This window comes from Hirsutella rhossiliensis, assembly GCF_020360975.1.
Source record: "Hirsutella rhossiliensis strain HR02 chromosome Unknown scaffold00002, whole genome shotgun sequence".
NCBI classification, from domain to species: domain Eukaryota; kingdom Fungi; phylum Ascomycota; class Sordariomycetes; order Hypocreales; family Ophiocordycipitaceae; genus Hirsutella; species Hirsutella rhossiliensis.
The window spans coordinates 8,190,535-8,203,138 of record NW_025408668.1 but is presented as its reverse complement, the minus strand read 5'-3'; the positions used below and the strand labels follow the sequence as shown (position 1 = coordinate 8,203,138).

At 59.2% G+C, this 12,604-nt stretch overlaps 5 protein-coding genes across 5 annotated transcripts; 3 read left to right on the top strand and 2 right to left on the bottom strand.

Annotated features, from left to right (window-relative positions):
- Positions 1-226: 226 nt before the first annotated feature.
- HRG_02707 (kinase) lies at positions 227-2,975 on the top strand (the record flags this gene model as incomplete). The annotated part of the gene is made up of 7 exons (XM_044861178.1): positions 227-431; positions 485-1,205; positions 1,254-1,454; positions 1,516-2,112; positions 2,176-2,206; positions 2,277-2,386; positions 2,447-2,975. The coding sequence occupies 7 exons, from the start codon at positions 227-229 to the stop codon at positions 2,973-2,975; spliced, it is 2,394 nt and encodes a 797-aa protein (XP_044724811.1).
- Positions 2,976-3,306: 331 nt separating this feature from the next.
- On the bottom strand, positions 3,307-4,966 carry HRG_02706 (endonuclease/Exonuclease/phosphatase family domain-containing protein; the record flags this gene model as incomplete). Its single annotated transcript, XM_044861177.1, has 2 exons — positions 3,307-4,374; positions 4,439-4,966. The coding sequence occupies 2 exons, from the start codon at positions 4,964-4,966 to the stop codon at positions 3,307-3,309; spliced, it is 1,596 nt and encodes a 531-aa protein (XP_044724810.1).
- Positions 4,967-5,437: 471 nt separating this feature from the next.
- HRG_02705 (phosphotransferase enzyme family domain-containing protein) lies at positions 5,438-6,834 on the top strand (the record flags this gene model as incomplete). Its single annotated transcript, XM_044861176.1, has 3 exons — positions 5,438-5,496; positions 5,598-6,165; positions 6,196-6,834. 3 exons carry the CDS (start codon positions 5,438-5,440, stop codon positions 6,832-6,834), a joined length of 1,266 nt encoding a protein of 421 aa, XP_044724809.1.
- A 1,395-nt stretch (positions 6,835-8,229) lies between these two features.
- Positions 8,230-9,020, top strand: HRG_02704 (Dimeric alpha-beta barrel; the record flags this gene model as incomplete). The annotated part of the gene is made up of 3 exons (XM_044861175.1): positions 8,230-8,797; positions 8,866-8,918; positions 8,994-9,020. 3 exons carry the CDS (start codon positions 8,230-8,232, stop codon positions 9,018-9,020), a joined length of 648 nt encoding a protein of 215 aa, XP_044724808.1.
- Positions 9,021-9,759: 739 nt separating this feature from the next.
- Positions 9,760-11,302, bottom strand: HRG_02703 (KH domain-containing protein; the record flags this gene model as incomplete). The annotated part of the gene is made up of 3 exons (XM_044861174.1): positions 9,760-9,782; positions 9,843-10,713; positions 10,799-11,302. The coding sequence occupies 3 exons, from the start codon at positions 11,300-11,302 to the stop codon at positions 9,760-9,762; spliced, it is 1,398 nt and encodes a 465-aa protein (XP_044724807.1).
- Positions 11,303-12,604: the final 1,302 nt, after the last annotated feature.

The following is a 12,604-nucleotide window of genomic DNA, read 5'->3' as shown; positions in this document are numbered from 1 at the left end:
GGAAAGAAGGAGCCACTCTGAGTCTCTGCAAAGGCCAGGCCGTTCCTTCGCCGCATTTCAGCTACCTTCAGACTCGCTCCTCTTACCAAGCATCCAGGCTTCAGGCAATTGTCCCTCGAGCATGCCTAGGGTATCGTCATTCCTTTATCCAGATATCAGCATCTCAGCTTCGGCCCGGCACTTCATGCTGCGGCCCGTCCCAGCCTCAACTGCTGTCTGAGCAAAGATGAGTCCCGGGCTCCTCAACAAGCGAAGCTGCCCAGGACTGGAGCCGACGCCCCCGACCACGCCAGTCGCGCCATCCCCGCTGGGCACCACCGATCTGGGAGATCACACGGGCTTGTGTGACTTGAAAATCGGCGGCCGGGGCTCGAGGGTTTGGTCCGAGATCCGGGGCGCCATCAAAGCCCTTGGGCGAAGCAGCCGTAGCGGTCAGTGCCTTTGACGTTTCTATCCACCAGAGTCCCTGCTGATGACCCGAGAGGGGTTGCAGATTCCGAAAGCTCCACGCTCCTCGCTTGGAACCCTGGCGGAACCCAGTCGGCGAAACGCAAGGGGAAAGGCATCGCTCGCGAGGAACTCGGGGATGCTGTAACCCCGCCGCCGCGCAATAACAAGGGGGTGACGCCAAAGGACCTGGTCAAGAGGCTTGGCATTCACTCGGGATTCGACTCGAGCACGACGGTGGTGCTTCGTGGTTCGCCGCTGAAGAGGAGGAGCTCTCTTCACGCCCTCGTCAGCGTCCGTTCCGGCCTCTCGAGTGAGCCGGGGAGTTCGGCGTCGTCCGACAGGAGCAGCAAGCTGTCGACGGCGGGAAACGATTCCACGAGGAAGACGTCGGTCGACTCTCGCTTCTCGGACGCCACGCTGATGAGAGAAAGCTCCAAGAGGCGTCGTAGCCGGAGGCACCCCTGGTCGAAATCCAGTCCCGACGGCGGCACGCTGCAGACAATCGACGAAAGCTCGTTCCAGGTGCAGCCCACCGTCCTCACGGTTGAGAGAGCAGCCGCCGCAAAGGTCTTTCTGGAAACGCACTTCAACGAGCTCCTGAACAGGCCGGATACTCGAAGTTTGCGACGCCAGTACCTCGAGTCCCAGCTCCATTACAGCCCGCACCTGACGCTCGACCAGAAAGAGGCCATTCGTCAGTCCTTCTACCAACAAGAGTCTTGCCACGTCCGGGAAATGCGAGCACTCAAGGCGCAGTCCCTCCTGTCTCTGACGGACAGGGGCTCCGTCCCCAACACTAACAGATATGAGTCTCTCAAGGTTCTGGGCAGAGGCAGCTTCGGCGTCGTAAAGCTGGTCCGAGAGAGATCTGATCCGGGCTACGCCTGCGCGAAGCAAGTCTTTGCAATGAAGGTGATTCGGAAATCGAACATGCTTCGCTGCAGCCAAGAGGGTCACCTGCGCGCCGAGAGGGATTTTCTTGTGGCCTCTGAAGGCTCCAGTTGGTTGGTGCCTCTCCAGAACCGAAAGCTCTGTGGCAAAAGGCGTCGGGCTGACGGCGCGCAGGATCGTCCCCCTGATTGCTAGCTTTCAAGACCCGAAGAGCCTCTACCTGGTCATGGAATACATGCCGGGAGGCGACTTTCTGGGGCTGCTGATTCGCGAAAACATTCTCCACGAGTCGGTAGCTCGCTTCTACATCGCCGAGATGATCCTGGCTGTCGAGGAGGCGCACCGTCTACGGTTCATCCATCGCGACATCAAGCCCGACAACTTCCTCATCTCGGCCTCGGGACATCTCAAAATCTCCGACTTTGGTCTTGCTTTCGACGGTCATTGGTCCCACGATGCCTCGTACTATGGCTGCCAGCGATACTCGCTTCTGCAGAGGCTGGGGATCAACGTCGATGGGGACGCGACGGACAAGAAGAAGTGCGAGAAGATCTCGACGCAGCTCCCGTGGCTGCAATCCATGAAGGAAGTCTTGCAGCGGCACGAGCTGCAGGCCGAGTCCGACACAGACGACCTGCAGCGTCTGCTCGGATGGAGAAACACGTGCGGCAATCGTGCCACAGCCAATTCGGTGGTGGGCACCAGTCAATACATGGCGCCCGAGGTCATTCGGGCCTGTCGAGGCACTGAATACGACGGGAGATGCGATTGGTAGAGCATCGGCATCATTCTGTACGAGTGCCTCTACGGGCACACGCCTTTCTTCGACGAAAGGGGCCGGAAGCAGACAAAGGAAAACATACTGGTGAGTTGCTCGTTGACGGCCCTTGCAGGCTTCCGTGGTCTCGTCTGACAGAGGCATTCCATTTCAACAGGATCACAAGGGGCACTTTTCGTTTCCACACAGACCCGCGGTGAGCGACAAGTGCAAGGACTTGGTATATCGCTTGATCCAGGAAAAGGAGGTGCGTCTTTGCTCAAAGCAGTATCACATCAAAGACCGCAGCCAGATGAGCACGAGGCGGCCCACGGACTGTATTGGCAGGTTTGTCTTTCCCGATGATGCCGAGGACATCAAGGCGCATCGATGGTTCAAGCACTTCCCCTGGGACCGCATTCACACCATCAGCCCGCCCTTTGTGCCCAACATTGCCAGCATGGAAGACACGCATTACTTTGACGAGTCGGAGCCGATTCAGAGCCTCACAAACTCGTCGTGCCCGCCCGTCGAGGTGACGCCAGACGATGTCAGGGCAATCCTGCACGAGTACCGGGCCTTTGTGCAGAACATGGCCATCGATCTGATCATGGAGCCCTACGACTCGACCAAGTTGCGCGGTGACGACCACAAGATCGATTCGACCTTGCGGCTGACGAGCAACGAGAGGAAAATGCTCAAGCAGTTTATCCGCATGTACGGGCGGAAGGAGCCCAGGCGGCCGAGAGACATACTGCTGCGAGACGGGGGTACCAAGGACGTGGTCCTGGAGGTGAGGAAGAAGACGGCGTTTATCGGCTACACGTGGAGGCGGATGAGGCCGGGCGGCTACACGTTGCCCAGGTTGACTAGCTGAGCCAGGCCGTCCATGCCTTCAATTCAAGGGCGTTGATGGACGAAGACCGATGGGTGGTGCTGGTGGAAAGCAGTGGCCTGGGTCTCTGTTTGCATAGGTAAAAGACGGTCAAGGAGACGGGGAGCAGCAGACTGGAAGCAAAAAGGCAGGTATGAAACAGAAATAGACGGCATTCTTCACCAGGACGGTGTCTTTTTGTGTCAGGTTGAAAGGCTAATTGAAGGCTACGTAGTTTTATACATGTAGCCCTGACCCGAGAGTCATCGACTCTTTTGTCCGCGGTTCCAGCTCCGGGCCCAGACGGTACGAAGGTCCCTTTTTTAAACGACTCTCACCCAGAATTCTCGGCCGTCGATTCGTCGCGCTGCGGAGGCGGCGCGGGAGAGGCGGCGGAAGAGGCAGGAGTAGAGGCAGAGGCAGAGGCAGAGGCAGAGGCAGAGGCAGAGGCAGAGGTGGAGGCGGAGGTGGAGGCGACAAGGGCAGCGCGTCTCGCGTTGCGAACCTCCCACTCAAACTCATGAAGGCTGCGGATCTCGGACGAGAAGAAGAGCAGGGCGAGCAGGCCGTCGACGAGTCCGGCGGCGAGGGCGAGACTGGCGAGGAGCATGAGCAAGAAGGCGACCAAGTTGCGGGGGCTGAACCACACGGCGACGAGGCAGGCGATCCAGACGACGACGGAGGCGTAGAAGTGCCGGGCGCGCCAGCGGCGCTGCTTGCGCTCGCGGGCCATGTAGGCACGCGTCATGTCGAGGATTTCGTCGTATGCGGAAAGAGGCAGACTCGTGTCGTGGTCGTGGAGCTGGGCGTCGTGATCGGCGCGGCCTCGCTCGGCGGCCGAGGGCTTGTGGTGGCGGAGGGTGGCTTGGACGGCAAAGTGGTCCGACAAAGAGACGTGGAGGTCCGGGTGGCGATCGGTCAGGGCGACCGAGGCCGACTCGACGACCCAGCCGCTGCCGGTGGAGGCGAAGATGTAGTCGATACGCTTGCCGCGGGGGTCAAGGGCGGCGGGGTCCACGGGACATTCGTGGCCGGCGCGCAGCCTGTTCTGGCAGTTTCTTGTCCAGCGCCAGGTGTTGTAGAGGCCGTCGCTCGTGGCGCCGTTCTCGCGGAGGTTGAAGTCGGCCGAGGGCACGGGGCGGTTACGGGCGGCCTCGGGCGGGTGGTCGGCGGGGCCGAGGGAGCTGTGCGGGTGGAGGACGCGCCAGACGTCGCGGACGGGGGCGCGGGCGGTGATGATGCGGTGAGCGAGCGACAGGGGCAGCATGTTGAAGTCGCCGAGGGCGAGGGTCAGGTGTCCGCGTTGGGCGGCGGCGGCGAGGAGCTTGGCTATGTGCCAGGCCTGGGCGGTGCGGTGGCAGACGTACGAGTCATTGGGCTCCTTTTCGTACGGGGCATGGGTCTGGTGGCAGGAAGATGAGGGCTTATCGAGAGAGAGAAGGCTTGGGCAGTCGAAATTAACTCACATGAGTGTTGAAGACGTGGATGACATGGTCCGGGTCAGGCCCGACGCGGAGAGTGGCACAAGCAACGCCCTTGCCAACATACCAGTCCCCCCTCCAAAAGGCCGTGGGCCGGCCGTTGAGCGGATACTGGACCATGGAGCTTTCGTGGATGGGCCAGCAGCTGAGGATGGCGAGGCCGGCGCCCAGGGGCCCGGCGTGGTAGAACTTTGCATAGGGCAGGCGGCGGCGGACGGCGCGGCGGACGGCGCGGAAGTCGTCCCTGACCCAGCACTCCTGCAGGCAGACAATGTGCGGCGGGGGGTCGAGGGCGGCGAGGCGGCGGCCTATCTCGGCAAGGCGGGGGGCGCGCAGGGCCGAGATGTGGGCGAGGCCCCAGCAGTTGAGGGTGAGGAGGTTCAGGCGCTCCGGGGGGGCGGCGGCGGCGTCTTGCGGGGCGAGATGGACGTGATGCTCGTCGTCGTCGTCCGTGTCGTCGTCGTCGTCGTGGCTGCTACTGCCGTTGCCGTTGTGTTCTTGGTGGCGAGGCATGGTCAAGGGAGGGCTCTTGGAGGTTGAAAAGAGGAGCAGGGAGCAGGACCTTGTTGGATGACGGGCACGAGTTGAGTGAGCCCTTGCTCCCGTCCTCGGACTGGCTTGGCCGCAGGCAGATACGAGAGTGGCAGGATGTTCCTTGTCGTGCTGGTGGTGAAATGCCCGGTTTCCCTCTTGCTTAATGCTGTGACTACATGCAGTCATAGTCATGCATGACACCTTCCCATCATGCTGGACGGCGGTGCGTCCTTCCCCGGCTCGGGCTCGGCAGCCGAGTCCCAATAGCGGTAGCCACTAACTAATTAACGTTCGTCCGTGCTGGGGGAGCTACATATTAATTGGCTGCATTAACAAGTTAATCCGCGCCGCTCTGCCTGGCTCCTTCTCCGCGCGTTCGCATGGTGTAATAACATGACGTCACTCCAAAGGCACTGAGTCTCACTCTTTTCTAAGCTCCTCCCTTTCCCCATGGACATGCTGGAGATATTCGCTCAAAACATGCTTCGACGAGATAGAGGAGACCAACGGTGACAATGAATGCCGGGCATGGTTAAACAACGTTTTCGACGCCAAGATTGAACTAGCAACGTTTGTTGCTGCCCGTCGCGGACGGGGTAGAGCCACTGAGTAATTATGTTGGTTTTCTCAAGGGTTCCTTCAACTTCAGCCTCCGCTTCAAGTTGAGCGATCAAGGGCCAGACGCCATCATCCGGTTCCCAAAGCCTCGACACACAGCCACGCATCTTCGAGACGAAAATGTTACAAATGAGGTCCAGGTCATGGAATTTCTCCGCCAGAAAACCACAATCCCCATTCCCCGTATTTACAGTTGGAGTGTCACTGCCGAGAGCCCACAGCAGTTTGGTCCGTTTATTACCATGGATTACGTCGAGGGCACCCTCTTATTGACCATCCTAAAGCAACCGACTACAAGCAACCAAGAGGACATAATTTTGAACCCAAGCATTGACGACACGGTATTAGACAAGATCTACCATCAAATCGCCGATTACATATTTCAGCTTTCTCGACTTACCTTCACCCGCATTGGAGCCATCGCAAAGGACGGCGACACCTGGTCCGCTACCAGGAGGCCCCTGACTTACAATATGAACGAGTTGGCTACTGTTGCCGGCTACCCAGATGACCGCTTTCCAACCTCAACCTTCGATCGTGCCAGCGACTACCTCGAGTCGGTTGCAAACGAGCACTTGGCCCACCTCTAGACCCAGCGCAACCTCGCAGACGACGCCGAAGTCGCTCAGGCGCGGTATATTGCCAGGCACCGGTTTGCCCAGCTTATCCCAAAGTACTGCATTGGTGATGCTGGGCCATTCATGCCTTTCTGCGACGACCTACGGCCTTCCAACATGCCTGTTCACCCGGAGACGCTTCAAATCACAGCGGTGCTCGATTTCGAGTTTACGAATGCCATGCCAGCACAGTTTACGTACGACCCGCCCTGGTGGCTGCTGTTGTCTGGCCCAGAAGTATGGCTTGATCGTGGTTCCATGGAAGAGTTCCAGGCCAGTTATGAACCCAGGATGGAACAATTCCTGCAGTCGTTGGAACTGGTCGAAAGGACGTCAGTTCCCAAGGATCAGCAACCGACTGAGCCACGTCTTTCTGCTCGGATGCGCGATTCGTGGACGTCTGGTCGCTTTTGGTTTGATTATGCCGCGAGAAAAAGCTTCGAGCTGGATGCAATCTATTGGGCCGCACTAAATGAGGAGGGGGCAGGTGTTGACTTGCTTGACGATGAGGCACGCGCGGAGATGGAGCTGTTCATCGAGAAAAAGATGCAACAGCTAAGGGCGTATAATGAGGAGTGTGCTGCTCGTTTTGCTGAGCCAGTGGATGAATGAAACTTTCTGTTTCGTTTGTCTTGGTTAATCAGTTCGCTTCTATCCATACCTAGCCACTGGTTATCTTTCCCTCAATGTCTGATGCCACGCGCCTCTTCCACCTACTTGCTACGTTTTGTATGGCGTGGGTAGGCGTACATGCAGACGAGATCACCATCACGGAGGTGAAGGCTGCAGGAGAAAACGAAGACACCGGAAAAGAGGTTACGGCACCAGTTTTCGACCGGCGATGAGACGACATCTTCGAGATGGCTTGTTTCGTTCTTCTTTTCGATCAAGACACTTTCGTTGGCGTCGTTGACTGCCAACCTGCGAGACTACCCTATACCCATCGAACGACCCTTGGATGCCCTCTACCTCAACTCTCCCCTGTAAAAATTCTTCACCCCGCGGAGCTGTTAGTGGCTCGTTAGCCGGGACAGGATCTACAGGCCACCCGACCGCGCTTTTGCTGCGGGGTCCATCGTGACCCTAACAGCACAGAGGAAGACCTTAGGAGAGTTCATATTCCTCTGCGAAGCCGGTCTCGACAACATGTCCACTCGGACCTCATGGCTCTCTTCGGAACCAAGGAGCTATGGGTATTGGAAGGCCCGCCCTTCTAAACAACGGTGGCCGGTTGCGGAGGTTTTTCTCCTGAGGGCAAGCTGCAAAGCCAGCCTCTGATCCTCCAAGAGTTTTTCCTGCCGCCGCTCCCCAGTCATTTCCACGGCTTGGTTACTGAGCGTGGACTGCGGCAGCAGTTTTGGCTGCGAGCGAGAGAATTCTGACCGGACAAAACCAAGGGTTGACCAATTCTTTGTGGCTGCGACCACCCGACACTTTGCCTTGACATCCCGCTGACGGGTACGAGGCTTGACACGAGCGCCATCGAGCCGATGAAATGCTGGATAGGGACAGAAGGGGTTGTTCACGGGTAGCGAACTACGAGCGCTGGGTGCATTTAGATGGACAGTGGTTTTTTTCGAGGGAACTCATTCGGGACACTTCTCTGTAACTAGCTCAGCACGTCCTGTGCTCCCTCGCGGAGACCTGAGCGGCCTGAGCCGCTGGACGCAAAATACACAACAACAACAACAACAACAACATGCCCTCTACCTTGAGCGCATCCGGGGCGGGAATCAATTATAATCGCCGTTCCCGATCCGCTTGTGCCTCGTTGCGCCCGGTCGGGCCTGGCCAGGTATGCATGTTCCACAGACTAATTGTCCGTGGACAAGATCCCGTCGCCGCCGCTTTACACACTGTGACGAGATGGCCGTATAATTCCTTACGTCACGCTGTCGAGACTGACCCCCAGGTGATGTAAAAGCCTCGCCCAGGGACGGTCCCCGCCCGTCAACCTCCATCTTCCAGTACACGCATGAAAGAACACACACAGAAAAGAAGGGAAAAATGGCGTCCCCGCAGCAGCACACAATCCAGCTCGGCGTCCTGACCGTCAAGCCCGAGCTCCGGCCCGACGACCGGCCCCCGCTGGACGACGTCTGCTCCCGGCTGCAGGCCGTCCCCGGCGTCTCGGCCCTGTACCGCGGCCGCCACGCCGAGCGCCCGGACCGCTGGACCCTGGCCGTGCGCTGGGCCGAGCCCGCCGCCCTCGACGCCTTTCTCCACTCGCCCTCGTACACCGGCTGGCTCGCCTCGCTGCGGGCCGTCGCCGACTCATACCTCTTCTACCGCGCCCCCGCCCTGCGTGGCGATGCCCTCGCCGCCCTCGCCGCCCCCTGCACAGAGGTCTTCTCCGCCTACGGCGCTGCCCAGTCTTTCCTCGACGACCGCATGACGCCCTTTGCCGATAATGTCGACGCCGGCCGCTTGCCGGGCTACCGTGGCTCCGCCTATGGCCGCTTCGACCGCCTCTTGCACCACGGCTCCCTCGCCTCTCCGGACGGCATCGTCGTCGTCATCCTCATCGGCTGGGATTCCAAGGATGCCCACATGGCCCAGAGAGGCGAGGGCAAGCGTCGGTCCCCCCTTTCCCTCACTCTTCCCCTGCCTGTCATGTCCGCTTACACCACTTCCCCCATACAGTCATTGACCAGCACATCCACTACGTCCGAGAGGACCGCGAGTCCGTCGACTTGGTGAGATGACGCCCCTTCTCCACCAACAGAGGTGACAAGCAGTGTAGCTGACCGCAGCCTCCCTTGCCCTGCCAGTACCACGTTAGCCTGACCAAACTGTAACCAACCGTCGTAAATCACCCTCTGCCCGTTCACTCAAGGTCATCAAGCACGCCTGGATGTCGCCATGCCTGGCCCTGCGAGGCCTACCCTTCCCCCCAGACCACGCTCGACACGCGCGCCGATTCAAAGCCTCGTCTGGAATATGAGCCCCTCCTCCGTTGACCACGTCTCAACGTATACTACACCCGCTCTCCCCCTTCAGCCTGGTTGAGCACCACCCCAAAGCGCATATGCATGCATCTGTCTCGAGCATCGCACATGCCATGGAAACTAAAAAGTGTAATTAAAAGAAAAGGGGCTTTGCCGCAGCTACTTTGGCTGCCGGACCGTCTAGTCCCTCCCCGGCAAATGAGAAAGGTTATCAAACAGACAAAACACGCTGTTGCATATGCCATCCGTACCGTCGAACACGTCGTCACCTCGAGCTTACCACTCAGTCCGGCCGCAGCCTCAGCATGGCTGATCGGGCCAAACACTCGTGTGCACCCGGGTTCCATTCGATAGTGCACTTACTGGGCCGTCAAGCTGTGTTCCGGCCATGCCAGGCCTCCAGACCGTCTTACGTTGTCGTTACCTGTGTACAAGCCATTGTGGCGCAACCGCCCTTCCTTTCCCTTGCACCGAGTCCGTAAATCAAAAGAAAAAACCAGAGCACAAAAGTCGATACCCTGACCCTCCTCCCCAGCCCCCCCTGCCGCAATTCGATTGGTCGAAACGTCGCGACGTTGGCGGTCGTGGGTTAAATGCGATGCTTCTCCGATTCTGTCATGGGCTTCAAGTCAGTCTCGGGCTTTTGCAAAAGGGTGTCCGGCTTGTCCATACCCAGACGGGAGTACAGCAAGTACAGCGCCATCCGGTTACACTCTTCAGTTCCAGTGACCGTGACAAGGCGTTCGTTGCTGCTGTCCTGGGGCTCATTGATCTTGATCACGCTGCCGCTGAGCTGTCGGATCTCGTTGATCTTTTGCCCGCCCTTGCCGATGATGGCCCCGACCATGTCGTTGGGGATGTAGATCTGCTGGGTGATGGGACCGCCGGGCATACCGGCATGAATGGGCTGGCCTTGAGGACCTCCGTGCGGCTGCGGCCCGCTGTGATGGGCCATGTGCGGCTGCGCGTGAGGACCAGCGCCGTACGCCGCGGTCTGGGCTCCGTAGTGAATCGGCATGGCTGGGTTTGGCTGGGCAGCCCCGTGCGGATACTGCTGCGCATAGGGGGCGGCCGGCATGTGATGGGGGGCCCGTCGATCCTGGTGACGGCCGTAGTTGTCGGGGCGACCAAACTGGCCGCCGGCCGGCTGGGGAGAGTACGGGACAACCTGCATGCCGCCGGGGATCGATCCAACAGGGGCACCGCTGCGAGTGGCATAGGCGGAGGCGGCGGGACCACCGAACCGCTCGTTGAGCTGCTCGAGCAGGGTGCTACCGACGTAGTAGGTTGCAATATGGACAGCGTCCGCAACGCCCATGACGACAAGAGAACGCTCGCTCGACATGGGAAGGCATGAGTCTGAGGCGTTGAGTCGAGCGCCCGACGCGTCCTGAATCTCCTTGATCCGAGCACCACCCTTGCCAATGATAGATCCAATGAGGATGTGGGGGATGAGAAGGCGAAGGGGATAGGTCTTGGAGGCAGTGGTAGACTTTTCGTTGAGCGGCTCGTTGTTGAGAGTTCGGATGATGAGGCCGAAAGCCTGCAGATTTCAGTTAGCATGGGACGCAAAAAAATCAGAATATCAACGAAGAAATCAATCACGCGAGGCTCGCGCTTGGACATACCTTGGCAACAGCATCGACGATACCGCTCACAGTCAGGATGCGCTCGACGGCTCCTTTCTGGTAGTCGCTCACGGTGCACTTAGCACCCGACATCTTTCGGATGTTGGAGACATTCTCGCCACCCTTGCCAATGATGGTAGCGGCTTCGGGGCTCGAGATGACGGCGCGGATATGGATCCAGGCAGTCTCGTCGTTGGTTGCGGCAGAGCTGGCACCTGCCTCGGAGCCGATGGTCACCGAAGGTGTAGCAACGGTGGCAGCAGTGGCAGGCACGGGGGCGGCGGTGCCGGACTGCTCCGTCTGAGCGCCGTTGGAGCTGTCGTTGCTGCTCTGAGCGGGGACTTCGATGGCGGTGTCTGCAGCCTCGGCTTCGTCGTCGGCCTTGGAGACCTTGTCGAGGGCAGGACGCTTAGCGTCAGGCTGATCGGTCGCACGCGATGGCGACGACGCCCCCTCAAGAGGGCGTTTCGCCGACTGAGTGGGCTGCGGGGGGGAGGCAGACATGTTGGTTGACGTAAGAATCCCCTGTCTTGTCTTGTTGTCGTTGTGTTGTCTTTACAGGTCGCGTGACGGGTGGTTGAAAGCGGCGGTGGTAAAGAAGTCTTCTATTCTCGTCTTATTTACACCTAGAGGGTTTTCGAAGGAAAACGGGCTGGTGTAGTGACGAGATTGCTCGAACGGAGCCTTCCTGCAAACTCGTGAAGTGGCTTGACTGGTGCCGCTCAGACTCGGGTCAAGGTAGTACTTGTCAATGGTGGCAGACGGGTTGCGGTGGGAGAATGAGCAAGTGTTCCCGCTCAGACGCTGCAGCACTTGATCTGTAGACGTGGCGTCGATGTGCCAGAGCTTCCCTTGGGAGAACGAAGTCGTGATGGAGACTTGAGGTATGTGCGAGAATGCAGGTTGCGGAGCTGGTGGTGGAGAGGACGGGAAGCGGCCGTGACTGGGGCTTGAGATCTTGCGTGGATGGAACGTGGAGAGGTAAGCAACAGGAAGAAGGAGGATCAGACGCCAGCTCGAAAGCAAACCTTGGCTTGTTCTGTTTGCCGGGGGGCTGCGCTCCAGGGTGCAGCCAACGGCGCTCGTCGCGGGTGACAAAGAGGCAAAAGCTTGCAACTCTGCAGCTGGCGGCGGCCGACGGGCAAGGCTGATGATTTTTGGTCCCTTTTTGTGCAGAGAGCTTTGGTTTCCTGGACTAAGTGGGTCGTCGATGAAGAGACGCGGCGACAGTGCGGCAGCCCAACGTGCGGAATGAAATGGGCACGGCCTGGAAGGGGCCGAGAAAGGGCCAACAACAAACGCAACAAGAAGGGAGTGCCCTGTTGCCGGCGGTGAAAAGAGGTCCAAGTTAAGGGGGAGGATGATGCCGTTGGCTGGGGGCGCGCGTCGCGGCTTTGCAGGAGAGAGGAGTGAGTGGGCGAGGTTTGCTGGAGGTAGGAAGTTTGGGTGGAGATGGCTAGAAATTCAGCAGTCTGTATGGATGCTCACTGTACAGCCGTGTCACGTGTTCTCGCCAGCTGGCACACCAGAATCGCCATTGCTGGGTAGGTACGTACTAATCGCGATGCACTGTGCACTCATTGGATACGCGTACAGGTCAATGGCCCAATTGGTTTCTAGGTTCTGAAGCCGCCTGTACATTCTCCCCCCCTCCCCCTACCTAGAGCTCAACTGAAGCCGGCTCGGGGAGAATAGCACCGTGCCTTGTGGCGACAGGCGACCCCACTGCACACCTGACGCGCCTGTACCGCCTGAGCAAATTGACAGGACAGGTGGTTGACCCCATTTAGCCGTGCCAAGATGGGC